General features: G+C 40.3%; 1 protein-coding gene across 1 annotated transcript in view; it reads right to left on the bottom strand.

Moving 5' to 3' along the window:
* Positions 1 to 659: 659 nt before the first annotated feature.
* The window catches only part of FOXO1 (forkhead box O1), a 64,942-nt gene continuing 45,155 nt past the window's right edge, over positions 660 to 20,446 (bottom strand). The window contains exons 2-3 of the mRNA XM_042014131.1: positions 5,330 to 6,686; positions 660 to 4,940 (exon numbers count right to left, since the gene is read on the bottom strand). Of these exons, the coding sequence (XP_041870065.1) occupies positions 5,343 to 6,686 (1,344 nt within the window). The 3' untranslated portion in view covers positions 660 to 4,940; positions 5,330 to 5,342. The remainder of the gene's footprint in view (positions 4,941 to 5,329; positions 6,687 to 20,446) is intronic.

Below are 20,446 nucleotides of genomic sequence, written 5' to 3'. Positions count from 1 at the left end.
AGCAGAAATTATATTTTAGCTATCTTTAAATATTTCTATTTTTACATGCAATTAGTTCTTTCATGTTCTTTACGTCTACCTCTGCTCACTTTAAGATCAAACTGGATTTTTTTTGCCAGCAATTCATTTAGAGCCTGCTCTCTGCCACCCCTCTCCCTCCCCACCTGCAGGCAAGCAGGGATCTGGGCCTCATAAGACAACTGTGGCGTGGGTGTTATTGGCTGTCTGCTTTGGCAGCCTCCCATCCTTTCTTCCAGCTCTGTTTTGAAACACAATCTAAATTTTAAAAAAAACTAAAAAAAAAAAAATTAGACATTCCTGCTCTCCCTGCTCACATCAGCAGCGCTCCCATTGCCACAGCCTAAAGCATGGCTGCAAAAGGAGCAGTACCAGGCAGGCTGGCAAATGTTCAGCAAGGAAAAAACTTACTCTGAGAAAAGGTGCAGACTTCAGGAGGGGCAGAGGCAAAAAACAGAGGAAAGAGGGCCAAGAGGGCTTGGACCCACTCTCTCCCACATTTAATAGCACTAGGTTCTAACAAGTAATTTGGACTAAAAGTCTAATTCTTTCCTGCGGTTTGATGGATGCTAACATCCCCCTTTTTTTTTATTATTCTTTAATAATGTATTACATAACATTCTGATACACTAATTACCATCTCATGTCATAGCAATTTTATTAAGAGCTTATACTTACAAATACCCATTCTGAAATGATTTCATGACTTTTTGTCATTTTCTCTGAACTACGCTTGTTGAAGCACTGGCAACATGGTCTGATGCTGCTTCGTGCAGCTTCCAGTAACAACACATCTCTACACAAAGATGTCTCGTGAGCCCTGGGAGTCAGGCACGGATTCTTCTTGCGTTTAGTCTCAAAGACTTGTAAACAAGTTACTTTTAGCACACTAGGTTGTGATTAAACACTGGTAACACAGCCCTATTAGGTTCCTGTACCTGCTACAGTTCCAAATCCAGAAGCAATGCCAAGAGAGAAAAATTCCTGTATACCAAGTAATCGAAAATTTGTTAACTATTCTGCAGTTAGTGTTTGCTCATTAATATGTTATCATCTCGCCAGGCAAGACTTGGTACCATGAGGTATTTTTCTGTATAAAATTGCTAATGCCATCAGGATTGTCCAAACGGGATCATCACCATTAAAAAGGTTACACGGTGAGGAAAGTGATTACAACAACATCTCAGTAGAAGGATTACTAATCACAAGTAGAATCCTGGTACAAATCTCATTCTCTGTATACAAGAAAGGACACAAAACCTTTTTAACATAATTTATATACATTTATGGCTTTATACAACAAACTGTCAGGGATTGTTCTCATGTGTCTGTAGAAGTACATCAGGCACTTTTTCTGAAAATATCCACGCATGAATTTTAATTTTGCAATGTGACTAAGTCAGAGCAGTGAAGCGTTGAAGAGCTGTCACACCACTCGCAAATAGAACTAGCAGTATGTACATGCCAATCTCTCAGATATTGCTGGTTTGTGGAACACCTTCAAAAAAGAGGCCAGTTTTCATGTCGAATAATTTGCTTTTTTTGCTTGCATAAACCATGCTGCATCTTACATTACGATTACCAAAATAATAATAATAACAATAATAATAATAATAATGAGAATACCTTATTTAAAATCAGTCATAAATTAAGAATCCTAGCAATTTCATAATGAAAATAGGAATTTCAAATCAGTAAAAAAATAAAAAAATACTAACATACATCCAGTGGTTTAACAAGTGCAAATTTTATACTGTTTTATAATTGGTCCAATTTTAACTTCTCAGGGATGCTCTGTTGACTTAAGCCAATAATAAGCAATATCATTTTTGCTTATAAGTGTAGGCAAACTGTCAGTTTATCAAAGCAGAGCTTTCCAATTAATGCATCTACTACCTAAACATATATCATATAGCTATATTATGGAAACAATACATCTTTATATTTAAAATATCTGAACAGCTCTATAATACAATAAACTTTTAATAACAGTACAAACCAGAGAAAAGTCAAAAACAAGGCTGCATAGGTAAGTTCATCTGCACAATTCACAAACCAATCATTTACAACAATTCTGACAAACTAAGTTACTCCAAAAACTTGGTACTTTTACTGAAAAAGGATTTATAACTAGAGGTCACATAATGCTTGTTTTCAAGGTAGACAACATGCTCCTCCACCAATTCCATAGTATTCCAGAATTAAAATTGCAAAACATTAGAATGGCACCACAAAAAAACCCCGAACACAAAAAAAAACCCAAACAACTGAAAAAAACCCCAAAAAACCTCAAAACTAAAAAAAACCCCAAACCCCAAAAAATGCCAAATTGACCATGCAGCCCAAATCTCTGATTACTTACAACCGTTTTCTCGTAATAATTAAAAGGGCTTTTTACAGACTGTAGTAATTAAGGAAAGGCTACATTTACGTTATTCATAGTTATAAAAGGAAATGAATAAAATATCTGTTTACAGGAAGTTATACAGTAGCAGTAAATAATAAACAGGAGGTATATTGTTAAATATAGCATGTTCAGCTGCATCCCCATCGAGTGTAACATTGATTACTGCTTTCTTTGCATGCAGAGGTGGATTTTATGACTACTTTGGCCTATGTGTATCAGTGCCTACTTGGGAGCAAACATTTTTGCACATGCAGCAGACAGAATGATCTTCAGAAACCCCTATATGAGCCCTCCACTTGCTCCACTGCCAGGATTTACTATCACGTTTCAGAGACTATGTATTTGATGGTGAAGATGCTACTAGATATATTTGCCTGTAAAAGCAGGTGGCTCCATTGAGGCTTTGGCACTTAAGAACATTTGATTTTGCTCAGAACAAGTTCAAAGACCAATTTCATGCTGGGGAAGATCCTGCATCACATCCGCCTCTGGAACTGCCTGACAACCACAATAGCATATCTAAAAAAGTAGGACCAGCAGTAATTAGTAGTGATTTAAGCCCAATAGGGAGCTAAATGCTAGCACATCAATAAATACATTGCAGAGCCTTAGGAAAGTCATAACAGGATCATTAAATATATGGCTTGTTACTAAACTTCATTTACTTGGCAAATCCCGTTTCCTTCTCCACCACACACCATCACTACAGGGAAGATGAGTTTCAATTAAGACATTTTGCAGTTGTGAGCTGTTTAGACAAAAGAAAAATCAGTGTAAAAATATTTGTTTCCCCCCTTCCTCACAACAGCCAGCTCTAGCAAAAAAGCTGTTAATTCTGTCAGTGCATAAAAAAGCTCCAAGAATTTCTGTAACACAAATGTTGTGTAGCAACCAGTGAAAAGACAGGTGAGGCCTGTTATTCACACATCCATGAAAACTGCATCATGCAATTACAAAAAAATCAGAAATCATTTATTCCAAGAGCCACTCCTGAAAATGCTCAGGTCGCTGTCAGTATGCCTACTCCAAAAAGAGCAGGTTTTTCCACAGAAACAAGATCTCTGTTATTAATGCTCTCCCCTACCCTAAACCTCATGCATTTGTATAACTTCACCACTTACTTTATCTTTCTTTTGGAAAAAAAAAGTAATATTTTGTCCTGCAATAAGGTCAAAGTTTTAGTCTCCCACTCAAAAGTAGCATTTTTGCCTCTTCGAATCTACTGCTTTACAACAGAAACACTGATGAACCCTAAAACTAGTGCTAATTAAGACAAATGACAATTTTATCATTAATTTTACTACAATTACAAATTTTCCGCAAAAGGTCCTGCTCCTGAGTGCACAAACATTATGAGACCTCCATGAAATAAATATAAATGTGAAGCATTGTACAAGCATCTTAACAATGAATACTTAACACTTCGTGGTAGTCAAAGTTAAAATGATAATAGAAGCAGATGACATTTCTAAAAATGCATATATAAAATTGATTAAATATTTCTAAACATAAAGTTGTCTATATTTATACATCACACAACAAAAAAAGGGACAGAAATGTTTTGTATTCAAGATCCTTATTAAGCTTTTCCTTTATTAGCACTTCCAAGTGCTAGGGAAATTTATAAAAACATGTACTTAATCCAGTTAAAATACTGTACAAAATGAGGAGGTTATGAATGCTGCCAGATCTCAGATTTATTCTTTTTTAAAGTTGCCTATGTAACAAAAGTAGATTTTAATTATAAGAAAAATAGCTTGGAAAGTATTCCAAAAATTATCTTAAGCCCAACAACAAAGTGATTAATTTGACAATGAAATCCAGATATATTCTTGCATAAATTTACACGAATACAGGTAACTTATCAAATGGCATTTAACCTACTGTTTGCTTTGAATAGTCAGTGAGTTTCGTAGGATCATATTTAACAGGCTATTCTATTCTCATATGAAATGTGTGGCAATTTTGAGTAAAATAATGCAGTTCATACTGCTGCAAGGCAAGTCCACAGTTATCTCAATTCATCAAAACACAGGTAACATCAACAAAGGTTAAACTTACTTAGGGCATGAGATCATCACAGTATTCTTACAAAAGTTTATAAACTTTTCTTGGACCAAAACAGATAGTCTTAAAAAACAATTCTTCTTCTAGAGATCATACTGTACAAAACTGAAAGCACAACATGATGTAAGTAAGAGTCTTTGCTGTGATTATATGGTGTAGTGAATTTGGCACTTCAGAGTAATGAAATTTCCAATGGCACAGTTCTTATCTACAGCAGCACATAACCTGCAAACCTTGGGCAAACATCCTGTACAGGAAAATACTCTCTGCTGCCAACTCTGACAAAAGGAAGAAAAAAGAAAAGAAAAAACAAAAAAAAAAGACCCCAAAAAAAGTTAGTGCATGTGCACAGCTTTGTCAAGAAAATGAAAAAGAAAGGTGAAGGACATCTTTGTACTGCTTTTCTCAGCTCCTGCTGTCAGACAAGTCTGGAGAATTTAACCATAGCCTAGGAAAAAAGAAAAAACAACAAAAAGAACAAATTAACATTCACAACAGATGAATAAATCTATTAAAATATGCTCAAGCTAGCTTTAAGATACCTTAAATGGGGAAAAAAAATGTATTCATTACTGGCTAGTAACCAGCAAGTTTTTTGTTTAAAACATCAATGACAAAACATTAGTGCTCCACATGAAGTAAGAGAAGCCGATACTTGACAGTCCTAATGCACCAGTGCAAACCTGATTCTCAAACTAACAAAGGACTGGAAAGTGACTGACTTACTGAGGGAGTTCACATGCCAACACAGAATAACTCCCAGATTTTAAGCATCTTGACATTTCTTTCTTTTCCCTTTAGTTGTTTTGCAGATTTATTATAAAAAGCACAGCTTACCTCCTACTACATCCTAGCCTGACACCCAACTGTGTGTGGTTGTCTTTACGCTGTGCTGAAAACTTTGGTTAGGCAATACACTGTCAAAGTTAAAATCTAACGTTTCTCCATCCATAAGGTCATTACGGATAATCGACTCCATGTCACAGTCCAACCGTTCAATTAACATGTCATCTAAGTCACTGGGAAGCTTCTCCTGGTGGAGGGAAACAATGCCCACCCTCCCGTAGCCATTGCAACTGTTAACAGGGGCGTACGGATTCATGGCATTCATCTGCATTGGGTGACTCATAGGCACTTGTAGCGAAGTCTTCACTGTTGACAGGCGATTTAGCCCTGATGTGTGTGACATGGTGTTCACTGTGTGTGACAAGGCACGGCCATTGACTGCAGGTGCTGGCTGGTTATGTCCCTGGTGAGGGCGGGCATTAGGGTTCATCATTTTGTTGTGGGGTGGCTGGCTGCCGTAATTCGGCATCACCGAGTTGGCGACCATCAGCACACTTTGGCCCAGCGCCCTGCCGCCAGCCTGGGAAACACCAGTGTCCACTGATGCCAAGATATCATTGTGTGGCGGAGAATCAGAAGTCAGTAACTCCTTCAGAAGTCCCGCAGGACAGTTATATTGGCTCATCGATCCATAGCTTGATTTACTGTCTTGGAGAGTCTGCATAGGAATCTGGGACAAAGAGTTCATGCTAGCTTGAGCATAAGTGAATTTCCTGTAGTCAGGATTTGGTGAACCTATACTTGTGGTCGAGGATGCAAATGAGTAACCTGGTGTTTGCTGCATCAGGGTGGCAGATGAAGACTGGGTTGACACAGTCATTGATGTATTAGGTGACAAGAGATTGAGATTATCCAAAAGATTTTCCATGTTCTCAGAATTACTCATCTCTGAAAGGCTGGGTAGAGTAGAAGTCATTTTGGTGGCTGATGATGGGTATACCATGGAGTGCACATCCCCATCTCCAAGATCATCTTGCTCTGGCAAAATAGGAGAAAGTCTTCCACTAATTGTGCTAGCATTAGAGCTTGTTCTAGGTCGAAATGTACTCCAGTTATCAAAGTCATCATTACTGTGAGAGCTGGGACTTGCAGGCCACTTTGAGAACTGTGATCCCGGGCTGTCACCACTTCCCTCTTGACCAGACTGAAGGGCTGCTTTTTTCTTGGCAGCTCTGCCTCTGCTTTTGGCAAACTTGCTATTGTTATCCATGGATGCTGCTCGCCTCCTAGGAGATTTGCCACTCTTCCCCCCTTCAGGATTGAGCATCCACCAGGAACTCTTCCCCGTTCCCTCGTTCTGCACTCTGATGAACTTGCTGTGCAGAGACAGGTTGTGACGGATTGAGTTCTGAAAAACAGAATAGCATGTAAGAAATGGAGAAGACATGCATCTTTTATGGCATACCTAATACCTGTTTCTGTAAGCATACTCTCATTTTGTTAGAAAACACAGAGGAATCATTAAATAAGAGAACATGCCAGCCTGGAAACATCTTTTATCAGCTCGCTGCCCTGAACTGGCTAAAACAAGCTTGAAAAGAGTCGCCAGGCCAATTTGTCTGTCACCTGCCTCGATCACATCTGACATTATAAAAAGTTAAATAAAACTGCAGAGACTGTTCTGAAATAAAAATTCCACATAAAGGAGACAAAATAAGTCAGAAGATCAAGAAGATGCCTGAAGACCTCATTATCAGTTTCACTCTAATGAGTGAACCTGACTGTATTTACGGATTTTTTTTATTATTATTTTATGCAAAGTTCAGGAATGGTAGATGCTGTTCTATGGTCTTCAAAGGATTCTCATCCTGCACATCCCAAAACCCTACAGACATGCGACACGCAAACTGTCACTATTGCCACTGAGCATTAGTGAGGTTTATATCACTTGTGTTATATGAGAAAATACATACAGAAAACCAGTTGAGGATTAAGTTCTAATTTTTATAAATAAACACAAAAATTGCCTAAGAAATCATGGAAGACAAAGGAATGTAAACAGCATAGACAAAATTGTAATGAAACCCTCGGTCTTAAAATCATCTTTCTTTCTCTTTCAAAATCAACATTTTAATATGCAAAATTGACTCTTCAGGTACCTGAGGGCACCAGATTCCTTGTGCCAAGACTGATCAGAGGTACTGGAGCTTTTTTTTTTAATTCCTCAGCCATGAGTAATGTTTCATGTTTTGTTCTTAAATACAGACAAAGAATAAAAAAAAATTTAAAATGGAAGACCACAGGCTGACCTGTTAATAAGAGACTAATCTTTGCATTACCAAGCTGTAGATAAACCTATTTTTCTTCATATAATTTTCTGCTGAGCACATGTAAAAAACATTGTATCAACAGAAAAGTTTTCCTGTATCTTGACACAATTGCTAACAAAAGGCCACATGTTCAAACAGCGCTGCAACAGGCAGCCATGGATGTTAATAGAAGGGTGAGACAGTACCACGGTCTATGCTGGGATTCCAATTCATGCAGAACAAGGAGGAGGGAACCACAAAAACAACACATGAAATAAATGTGTAAACCAGAAATTAAACCTCGGTGGCAGAGAAATCAGTAATTCACTACCTGCCTTCCATTCACAGTAATTTTTAGCAACTTGTCTGAAGAAACTTCTGGGGGAGCCAAAATTAAAAGATTGTTCCTAGAAAGCACTAGAGTAAGGCTGATCTTCACCCAAATGCCAGCAGACCAGTTATTTCAAAACACTAAATGGCAGCCTGACCTACAAAAGCATTGTTCTTTATTTCCTGTCTTCCTATCTTTTAACTCCCATCTATCTTCTCTCAAGTTTTTAACCTGACACCCAACACCCACTACAGCACCAAACCATGAGGATGGTACAGTTCATGGAGCATGCTTTGTGAGGTAAAACAGAGGATGATGGACACAGTCACTGCTCTGGTCTCTGGCTGCTCTTGCTGAATTTCCCAGCCCAGAGTGCTGCCTGTGACAGCAGCAGCTTCAAAAATGTCCTTCTCCACCTTCACTTCTCTACATCTGCTTTCTAAAACGCACGTCTTTCCCCATTCCCTATACATCTGACAGAAGAAAAGGAGCAAAGATCATAAGTAGGCATGCCAGGCGCAAGCAGTCATCTCACGGCTTAAACCAGAGACAACGGGCTCAAATTCCCTGCAAGAGCCATGATACGTTTTGGACCACGGAAAGTCCAAAAGACAAAGCAGCATTGGCCACCTGCAGAGCTCAATACAAATGGCTACTCTGGGATATAAGAGGAGACCTTCAAGAAGGTGAGGGCAGCAAGAGGTGTTACAGTCCTGCAACACCTTACAGGAGCTACTGACTTGAGACTATGCCCCCAGAACGGCAGCTGAACCCCGAACAGGGGCACAAGACACTCCCTAACACCAGAAGATGGCAGAGCATGGCCTCAAGGCACTGGCTGTGCAACCAGCACAGCAATGAGTCAAACCATGAGCCTAAACTCAGAAGCCTTTCCAACCTCTCCTCCAAAGAACCATCTTTACAAGTTATCCCAGTTAAACAAACACCATCAACAATTCCTCATCCATGGCAGTTTTCAAGGCCAAGCTGGATGGGGCTTGGAGCCACCTGGTCTAGTGGAACGCGTCCCTGCCCACGGCAGGAAGGATTGGAACTAGATGATCTTTAAGGTGTCTTTCAACCCAAAGAATTCTCTGATTCTGTGCTGACTCTGTGATTTGAGTATTTCCTTACTCAATTTCAAAAGGAAGCCATTCTCCTAGAAACTGTAAAGCAGGACTGTATCTCTTCACTTTTGATTTCCTACTATCAAAATACCATCTTTGATCTAGCAACAGGGTGCTAAGGAAGGCCTTGGAATTTTATTTGCACGAGGTGCAGCTAACATATAGGGAGGGTAAGCCTGGAAATCCATCTTTGGACTTGCCCACAGCCCCAGGGGCTGGCTGAGAAGCCTCGTGAGGCCAGCCTGGCGCAGCCTGTTGTTTTCACTCAAGGGCCACAGCCGAATCTGTGGCTGACACAAGTCCAGCTCTAGAAATGTCGCAAGAAAGTTGCTCTGCATGGCTGTTGATTAAAAGACCTCCTGCGCCAGTTCGTTTTTTTACTGTATTTTGTAAACATACTCAGTTGGCTCAGGATCACTGTTTACTATCAAAATAGGCATATCAAACATACAAAACATCGGTCAGGGAAAACACCATGATGAGGCTCAGCTCCCTCTTCTCTGCTACACACGCGTTAAATATTTAAGAATCACTGCTATTCCTTAGTCATCAAAAATGTTATAATCTGGTATTATTGTACCGAGGACATTTGAGGTCGCTCTTTGAGTAACAGAGCTGTCTCCTAACTCTGCCAGCAATGAAAAAAAATTTTCCTAACAGGAAAAGGTTTGCGGCCCAGAGCTTGTTACATAAATTCCTGTTTTTCACGCAGCCAGCAGGACATTAAAGAAGCTATGATTTACTAACTTGGAAAAAGTGTTGAAGAGGTAAATCTTGTGAAAATATACACTGCTGTTAATGATGTTGTGTCTACAAATCCTTGCCAGATGCAAACATGACCTGATAAAAAAGTATAGTTTCAGCAGTGGATCTTGGCAGCCAGAGGAATGGCGCAGCTGTCCGTGGCTGGGGCACGCAGCGGCACCACCAGCCCCAGCACGCTGCAGAGATGCCTTCAGCCACAGGTTTCACCTGGACTTCGAAGCAAAGCCTCCCAAAACCTGGCCTGAATGACTCCAAAAGCAAGCATCTGCATTTTGAGGCAGGTCTTCACGCAGTGGCAGTTCATGACAGATCGCACTGCGCGTAACTGCACTGGAATTTTATCAAAATCTGGGTCAGGATGGCAGCAGGGCTGCTGCCACCTGCGGAGTGCTTCCTGGGATTGAGTTTTTGCCTCTGAGATAAGTAAACTTACTTCGGCATTCAGACCACGAACTGTGGATATGCTAGTTGCTACTTTCTGATTTAAGACTCAAAATATGCAAAACCAGTATCAGCTACGTGCAATGTGAAGAGCACATCCTGGCTAATAAAATTCATGAAGCCAAGAAAATTATTCCTTTGAATCTACATATTTATATCATTCAGCTGTATTTCTAAGATCTCCAACAGCTCCACTGATACCCAATACTGCATTTAAACCCAAGATATAAATAGCAAAACACACAACTTAAGTTCAACTTGACTAATTGCTGAAAAAAATTATATCCCTATCCCAATTGAAGTTGAGGTATTTAATTATTTTTTTAGTAAAATGGTGTTTTACTGAACAACTGAAGACACAGTTGCTCTGTTCAACTTGACAAAATTGTACTTACTGAAGTGAGACCAGGGACACTGGCTGTCTTTCTTCTACCCCAGCCCTTGGAGCACCAAAAGCAGAGAGAAGCAGAGCTCTTTAATCCAACTGCAAACCTCTCCAAGAAGGACCTAACTGTGGATCTGTGATTGTCTGGGGAGCTGCAAGACCCCAAATTTGTAAAAGCACCTAGAAGTACTCATGGTCTCTCCTGCCTTAATACATCCATGGGCACAGGCAGCATTTATGCAGCCACAGTGCCATGACAGCCACCAAAAGGGAGAGTGAGGAATGGATGTGACAGTCAATGCACTTTACAAAAACACGTGTATTTGCTATCAAGGTGCATATGCTTGACAGGATTGCAATAAAGCATGCCACGGCATCTCAGGGAGATTCACAAATAACTAGTAACACAGGTAGGAAGGAGTTGGCCTCTGGAAGCAGATACAGTTGTAACAAACTGGGTGGCCACAGGAGCAACAATGCTGCCGTAACACACAGGTCAAGGACTGCCATTAAAATTTACAATCTAATGACTGCCCACTAAGTTTCCATTCAGACATCCCAGGAGTCCACTGCTTTCTACACCTCATCCAAGGGGATGCTCTACACAAGTTGCCGGCTTGTTCTACCATCAGCTGAAATGACTGCAAATACAGATTGAGGCACAATACATTGACTGAAGTTCTCAGATCTCTTCAAACAGTATCTGAAACAGATTTGGAAGTTGGAAAGAAACTTTGAGGGAATACAATACTCAAGATTGCTTTTGCAGAAGAGGGGAAGCTTCTTATTTATTAATTTTATCTGATAGTTGGGAGGACACTGCAACAGGAACATGCTCAGGAGAAGAAAGTCAGGGTTGAGGACTGGTAGGAGAAAAGATCATACAGCTAACATCACTGCTGTTGGGAGATGTCTGCTGTGATCAGTGGTGGCTGGCACATGAGCCAGCTGTGGTAGCATGTCCTGTTACTGACAGCTAACAGCAGCATTCCGAACCAGCACAATCTCCTTGTGGCAACAACACCAAAGCAAAAGTTTTGCAGCAGAGAAGTGAAGACCCCAGGATTTCCATATGCTCTTAGAGAAGACATTCGACCTGTCTCTCCAGGTCTTTGTATAGGGACTCTACAGCAGGTCCAGATGTTCATATCATCCTCCTCTTGGAGCCTCAGTGGCAAGCACCACTCTAAAAAGAAGTCATTAACACTCCTAGGAAAGTGTGCAGAGGCCAGGACGTTCTCCAGCACATTTGCTCACGGCTCGTTCAGCATTAACAGCCGGACAGCAGCAGCAGGGGCTATCCAGGGCAAGTGGCACCATCTGGCATCTATCCAAGGCTAAGTTAGATCATGCCTGGCAAAACAGGCAGGTTTGCCTGCAACAGCTACACTGCCTGCACCCGTTTTGCTGTGGTTTCCAACCATGCTGCCAAGTTTGCATGGGCTAGATCAAGAGGCCGAGGAGGAAAGAAAACATTGTTAACTCCAGACCTACCAGAATTTCCTTTGGTACAACAGTCTGGTGTAAGGCAATCCTGTTTGCCTTACCTAATAACTATGAAATACAAAAAATTCAGATGCGAATGGTGCACCTGGAGCTTGGATTTGCCTCAGAGCTAGTGCTGGACAGTCATAAGCATTTGGTCTACAGACAGCACACATTTCTCTCTCAAAAAGGTTCCTGACACTACGATATTCACCAACACAACCACACATCAGGCTGCAGTGTCAGAGGCCTCAAACACTAATGAAACAGCTAATTTCGCCACCCAGTTGTGGTATTTTTTTATTACAGCTCAGAAACCTTCTCTGTTGTCCAATAAGAGTATGGACAAAAATCATGTCACTTAGCCTCACGTCAGAGTCATATTTAGAAGATGCTGGAAATTTGCCACCTGCAGCTGCATGAAGGTGGAAGGGCAGGATTTCCTCCCAAACAGGTCATGCTTTTTTGGGTCCTTTGTTCCTGGGGAGGTGCTTTTTTTTTACTTCATTTTTTCTCCTTTACTGTTAAACAGTTAAGAAGTATCAGCTGGAAAAAGTGAAGAAATACTTCTCTCTTCCTAGAGGGACTTTGCACTGTTTCTCTGTGCTTTCCATTACACGGGGTGGCACAGTGAGAGTCTTCTCCAGACCACCACCCATGAAACACCACCTCCAAACACGGAGGAGACACTTCCATAAACTGTTCCATGTGGCAAGATTTCAGCAATACATCCCTTTTTCCATGCATGAATGTACAAGAACAGGATGGACTGCATGTTATTGCTATATGGTTGCTATACACGTCTCCTGAACACAGAGGGGCTTCCTGTGGCCTTATATCAGTGGCATTAATCTAAGTCCTGTACATTCTGCTTTCAGGTTCACAGATTTATACTATCCTGTGCTTCCTTCTCATAGCTGTCAAATGCTAAAAAATTTTGAACACTGAAGGTGCTTGGCCATCCTCCAGGTTGCATCCTGCACACACCTGGATACTGTTCCACATATGATGACCCCAACCAAAACTTTTAACCACTCTTAGGTTTTCTATACCTCCAAGAGCAAGACCACAAGGCCACAGAGGGCCACAGCCAGGTTAACTATCACCTTTATCAGTGCCAATACTGTGTTTTATAACAACATTTATTTCTATGAGCACAATACAGGCATGATTTATATAGATATATATAGACATTTGCTAGGATTTCAAAGCCGAAGAAACTATGTGACACTGGCTAGGAAAAACAAAGAGACAAAAATGTACATGAAAAACATGAGACTTTTAAATGAAGTTTGTTGAATGGATCTTCGTCCCTCTGGTAAAATCATCTGGGAAACCAAGACAGCCAGCAGGTTCGTCTAAAATCTATCCATTTTACCACAATGTTTTCAAAAAAAAAAAAAAAGGCAAATAGCCATCAGGATAAATGATAGCTTCATTTATCAACTTCATTTATCACAATGTTAAAAGTTGTGAAGTGTAGAAAATAAGGCAAGAAACAAATATCAGATCAAAAAATTCAGAGATAGCTGGGATAGCTATTTTTGGTGATCCAGACAAATTCTAATACTGCTTTACAAAACTGATGCTGCAAGCTTTCTATTCCAACAGATGGAAAACAAGTGTTTGACAAATATAAGGGTTCCATATTTGTAAATAAACATTTCTGTTTTCCACAAATATGAAACATATATATGCATATGCACATATACAGCTCATGATGAACAAGCATTTCCCAAGTTCACCAGGGACACACAGGAGGCCAACAGAGAGGCCTCACTGAAGAGGAATGTTTCAAAGTCAGGATGCCCTTAAAACTAGGGCTTCTCTGCTCTCCTTAAGCACTCTCAGACCTCTGGCCTTCACAAGAAGCCTGTGCAATCACATCAGTAACGCAAAACCAGCAAAGCAGGAGGACTCGTGAAAATCTGAGTAACCTAACTGCAGACCCAGCTGCTATCACAGAAGAGCTGGTAAAGGTTGCAATTAATAAAACAGCAGAGGCCAGGGAAATAATCAGTCTTTCAAACCAGTCCCATAAAATAATGGGAATAATAATAATACAAAAGCCTACGTATTTTGTTCACTGAAGGCGAGGGAACACCTGCATTATGCCACTGCCAGACCGAATGAATGACAGTGCAGCCGAGGTGAGCACCACGTACCACTGCTACGGTGTGCTCATCAAAGGGATGAAAAGCACTGGAATCACCTGTAGTGCAGCAAGCCCTGAGGAAAGCTGCTGTGATTTGTGGCGGGCAGGTAGCCCTTTCACAATTATTCACTGTGGGCTCTAATGCAGTGACCAGGAACGCAACTCTGCAGGGACACAGGCACCACACAGCCATAACAGTCTGAGGAAAAGCTGTCCTCAAATGCAGAGCAAGAGCAGGTTATTGCAAGGAAAACATGAATCACAATTATAGGCAAAGTTTATTAAACTGAAAAAGCCCCAAAATTTGGAGTAATAAAGTAGCAGTTCATCCATACAATGCCAGAATGACTAATAGCTCAAAATTTCATTCTGCAGCTATAGTAAAGAGAGACTAAGGGGTGTTTATTTTTTTTTCAGCCAGTGGGAATAATTACGATCAGTAGGACAAAAAATGTTAATCACTCGTTTCCTGTTTAACAGACTGCCTGCTTCACCTCTGCCACTCTCCACTGGTACACCCAATTCATCACAGACTACAGCACTTTATAGAAAGCTTTCCCCCCCAGCTTTGTTTCTTCCTAAAACTAAGCTGCCTTTTATTGACATTTGTTAGCTCTAATGAAGAGGTACAAATGTGCATACATGCTAAATACATCAATGCTAATTAGACCAGCAGATCATCTTAAAAGGAACACTGGAAATATATTCTTACCAATTAGAAGCAATAAGGTCAGAAGTAGGCCAAGTGTTTAAGTGCAAATTGCAGAGGTGAAACACACTGTAGTCTGAAAATAGGGTTGATTTTTTGCAGTGGCCTTTGAGTCCACACAAAAAACTTCCAGAAAACTTCCAAAATCAAAAATCCCAGATATGATTACTGAAAAAGCTTTAACTGGTTAAGTGAAACAACTGTAAAGATCCCTGCCTGAGAAGCCACATAAATTTTACAGACTAAAATCCCTGCATAATGACCAAAGCAGACCTTTGCCACTTGTCTAGGTAAAGGCACAAGCAAACGTAGACCTATATGTTTGGTTTCAGCTGGATACTTTACTAGGAAGCCACAGATCTTCATTTTCATGAATTAAGACTACTTGCTTCCACAAAACCACCAATAACTTAAAGGGTTGGAATGATCATCAGCACCTGATGGATTTACAAGCAATGTGCAGCCCACAACAGTTGAAAATGAGTTAAAACTGAGGCAGGTAAAGCAAAGCAGGATGTACTGGAGACAGGGGCTAAGTCCATGACACTTGCCCCATCCACTGTGCTGCCCATGGGCTGGCCATGCCTGGAGAAGCTCAAGGGCTGTCTGTATTTCTTACCTTGGGAAGCAACATCCCAAAGGGGATGTACAGATCCAACAGCATAAAAAGTTGTGTTGACTGAGCCTTTGCATAGAATATAAAAAAAAAAAAAAAATTAAATACATCTCCTTACTACACTTGTATTAGCATAGCAGAGGCAGTCTTTCCATTTAGCAAGGAAGGACTGAAGAACTCACATTCTGTGGTCATGCATGTCACTGAATACCAGTTTTTCAGAAACAAAGACTCAATGAAAGCAGCAAGCTTCCTTCACAGCAGGGTTAGCTGTGCCCCACAGGAAATCCCTGACTTGAGGAAACTGCAAGTCTTGTGAAAAGAAGGGTAAAGCCTTTTATTTACAAGCTGCAGGATCTCTTAGGCTACATCTCAATATGCATTTGATCTTTATTTTGACTATAGCAAGTTTAAGGATATACTAACAAAATTTTAGCACAGTCCCCAAAACTACAAAAAGAAAACTAAAACAAGAGTTAAGAGGATTTTTTTTTTGTTTAGGGCATCTTTAGAAACTATTTAGTGCATCTAGTGGTTAAGATGCTAAATGTTTCATATTTGTAAGGGGACAGTGTCAGCTTAAAAGTAACAACCACCCTATGGATTTCACCTAGTGTTGTAAATATCTAATGTTGATGTGGTAAACAAGAGAAACTGAGGAAAGAAGAAAGGGACATTTCTCTTTCCCTTAGTTTCTTTTGCATCTGAGTACAGTCCAGTACACACAGTCACTGTTTTACTATTTATGTTTCCTCTATCCAATTTACCCCTTATCTGTCTCATACATAAAAAGAAAATAAAATACAATTTTCCTGTTAACAAAGTAGTAGCAGAAAAGAATTGTTTTCTTACGTTTTTAATAAAAAATAGCTTAAATGGGATCATACTTAAGTTCTCTTTAAACTCCTGCATATCTAAAAATATGTAAAGGTATTGCTTTATACAGTCAATATTTGTTAATTTTTCTTTGTGTTCTGTTTTTATACTCCAAATTCACAAGAAGCAATTATATATTTTCAATTATTCCTCTTTGTACATCCCAAAGAGGCACCACATAAACTAGGTATTATGTTTCTCTCCAGCTTCTTAAACACAGTTTGCCTTGGTACTTACTCTCCTCCACTACAGAAGCAGGTCAGACCACCAGCACACTCTCTTCAGGAGAGCTCTTTCCAATTCGGGTTTGCTCCCACAGCCTAGCAGATTTTGTGTAACACAATTTACTACTCCAAAGCCAGCAAAAAACCCTCATCCAAATTTCAATATAGCCTTTGGCAATATCCGAGTGTGCACTGCCCCTCCCCAACTGCCAGTTGCAGTCACCTTCTTTCAAAAGGTGAGGTTTATACTTAAAAGGGATTTTAGTTGATTTTCTTGGGACTCAGAGAACTCCTGATGGGTGGTTGCACTGTTCATGCCAGCATCTTCCTCTCAGAGTCTGTATTCTGTGATGTTCTTCAGGCTGCAGTTCCAGAAACGTTGGCACTCATCACTGGTTTTTATGACATCTGTTCAATATTATAAAGCCAGAGTAGTCCAATCTTGCAAAACATGTAGCACCAACTCTGAACAGTCACCCCCAGACACGCTCACAATTTTCAGTAGGCTATGGGAGGCAGAGTACCATTTCTCAGAGCAAGATGGGCACCCAGAGGAGGGAAATCTAAAGGGCAATTTCTTCCCTCACACCATTTTGGAAGCATTCCTAGTCCCTCACTACGGTAGGCTGTGCTCTGTACTTAACAGACCCTTATTAAATCAAAGAACTATTTACAATCTACATACTGGCAAGTCCACATTCCCATAGAATGTCATCTGGCAACAGTGACTTAAACCATCGGCTCTGTATTTATTTGCTTTCCTCCTTCACAAACAAGAAAAGTAAAAAGGACAAGAAAAAGCCATGTTTTTAATGACAAGAATTAACAGAGTAAAGCCCAAGAGCTCTGATGCACCAGCACTCATTGCAATACCCAAACATAGGGGTCTTTTTATGCAGTAAAATATTACAATGAGGTCAATGAAAAGAAAAATTAGCAGCACCATTGTGGCTTGAGATCTTTTACATACATACCTGCTGCTAGAGGTGCAGGACCACACTGGGCACAAAATAACACAGCTTCCAGAGTGGGACACCAGTGCAAAAATGAGCTTTGCTAGACATTTTGGGTGCTAGATTTCTCCTGCCAACTAGGTCTAATTAATCACCCCTCATTACTATTTCTTTCCATTTGATATACACAAGGAAACTGGCCTTACCATGGCTGCTCAGAGATCAGTCTTCATTCATTCTCCCACTGCCCTGGGCACAAGCTGGCTTTTATCAGGTGGAACAGGAGGTGTCCCAGGAAGGACATCATATCACTCTTATCAGTTCAGAAAAGAAAACACTGTTTTTGAAAAGCCTCCGCTCCTCTGTGCTAATTCCTTAACCCCAAAAAGCTCTTATCAGCTTCCAGATTAGGCTCCCTCCTCCTGGAGGTCACAGTCTTCACATGGTGCAAACTTCACCATCATCACCCCAATCCCCCTCAAGGAGAAGCCCATGTGTAACTGGGCAGCCCGAGCCTGCCAGCCTCAACATTCAGATTTAAGGACAGCAATAGTCAGATTCCCAATCACGAAGCCTGCCACAGGCCTCCCATCCCTCCCACGCTTTTGCCCAAAGATGAGGAAGGATCTTCCCTCAGCTTTCCCTAGATATGCATTAAAGCACATTAAGGCAAAAGCACAGCTGACACTTGGAGATAAAATGCCCTAAATCAAGCCAAAGGGGTGCAACAAGGAAGTCCCTCTACAGGGATTTGCTCAGTATTTGTCTCCTGACAGCTTTTGCTTCTTTCAAGTACTGCAGTTTAGTTCTTCCTCCTGCAGACAGTGAGAGACAGAAGCAACACAGCCCCCTGTGCAGGTCCAACGATGTGCAAACTCTTTAACTGAGCTGGTCAGAATGGGGCACCCGTTTCAAAAAAATAAACAAAAAAATAAAATGTACAGGACATTAATTTACGTCAGATTAAAAATAGCAGTAGGAGCTGTCATTTGCAACAGCTATCAAGACACAGGAAGTTACTTATTCTGTGGGTCACATAAAGCCCTCTTTAAAACAGGGATGAAACAGAAAAAAGAAAGCATGTTTACTGAAGCATGTTTTCCAATATTATTTATCTAACCAATTTTGTTTATGAAATTTTATAATAATTTGTCATTGCTACATATTTGGGTTTATGTCCACAGATCTGTTAAACTGCTGGGAACTGCAGGAGACACTGAAGCCTTCACAGTTAGTGCTCAATTTTTTGGATTATTTTCAGTTTTGAAGATATTGCAGGGAATTTTCCCAGATTTTCGTTTGGTTTTAAAAAGAAATTATAGTCTTCCCCCGGAAATTCAGGTGTTTTCAAGTATTTTGTTTGTTGATTATTCATGTAATCATAAATTACGCAGCGTATTTGGCAGGCCATGCCTTTCTCTGTTAAAACATTTTTTTTTTACTTTTTCAGTTATTGTTTAGATCCTGGTCATAACATGCTCCAGGTTGTTTTGAACAGCAAAGAGGAAATAAGCAATATTTTAACTTATATCACACTGTAACAACATTAAATGCCTACGCAGCAATATGCTGCCTATTCAGTATTTTCCACTTTCTTCCTGTCCGCTGCTGGCTTACACCAGCAAGATAATTCACAATTTTACAGTTTTGCAACCTGTAAAACACAGACTTACAAGAATGCTCAGAACAAAACACAAAAAGGAGCAAGAAATAGGACGTCAAAAAAAAAAAAAAAGAAAAAAGAAAAAGAGGGGCCAAATATAAAGTAAACATATTTGCTGAAGGCTGGTTTTGAAATCATAGGTAAGCCAACAAAGCTCTTCTGAAGTCGGCTCACATGCACCCAGGTATTGCAGGTGACACAGTTGGATGAGGCAGAGCCCCAGCAAGGTACTGTTTGCCTACATTCACCCTGACACCACAGCAGAGAGTTAGGAAAGAGACTTTGAACTACGTGCCATCACTGCTGCTCAGCAGGATCACAGTCTGCAGTGGATGTGATTACTAAACCCATCATGACCCCTAAGAAAATGCCCTCTGGATTAGAAAAAAGAGAGCAATCATTCCAAACACCACACAATTCATACAAAACGTCCCTGTGACAAAGTAGAAATTACAGAACTACATTTCAAAAGTTTCTCAAAGCTCTTTTTTCTATAGGTTTAACTTAAACATTGTATTTCAAGCATTCAATTATCATGGAGAAGGATTTCCACCTCTCCTCTGTTAGTGAAGTCTTAGGAATTCCTCATTTACCTAGGAAGGAGAGGGAGATGAAGAAAAGAACATTTCTTCCAAGACTGGCTTTGTAAAAAAGGTACTTGCAATTTTAAGGAACTTAAATAGCTCTTAGACAGTCTTTTTAATGAAATTCTCAAGGCAACAGAGATGTTTAGGACCTACCATGGCTGCTTTGCCAGTTTCCTCAAATAACGGAAACTGGCAAAGCAGCCATGGGCTCAATCCTCCTTTTTCCTCCTCTGTCAATTATTCAAGGACCCCACATTCACTCATCCACTGCTGTCTACTTCCTTCAATGCCAAGCATTTCTGGGGCATCTGATAAGGAAGTGCAGAGTTATCTTGCTCAAAGGTTTCGGAACAACAGCAACCATCCCACACACACACACGCACACACATATATATATTTAACACGTTTGACTGATTTTCCAAGGCGAGTAGTAGCTGAGTAATTTCGACAAGGAAAAAATACAATTCTCTGTGTTCCACATCTCTTTTTAAAAATTAAGTAATATTTTAAACTGAAAAGATTGGGGGTTTTTTCTAATTCTT

Source organism: Corvus kubaryi, unplaced genomic scaffold, assembly GCF_017639235.1.
Source record: "Corvus kubaryi isolate FWS band 111438036 unplaced genomic scaffold, C.kubaryi_AGA036_p1.0 split1-65, whole genome shotgun sequence".
Classification (NCBI taxonomy): domain Eukaryota; kingdom Metazoa; phylum Chordata; class Aves; order Passeriformes; family Corvidae; genus Corvus; species Corvus kubaryi.
The sequence above is the reverse complement of the archived record's forward strand: the minus strand, read 5'-3'. Positions and strand labels throughout refer to the sequence as shown.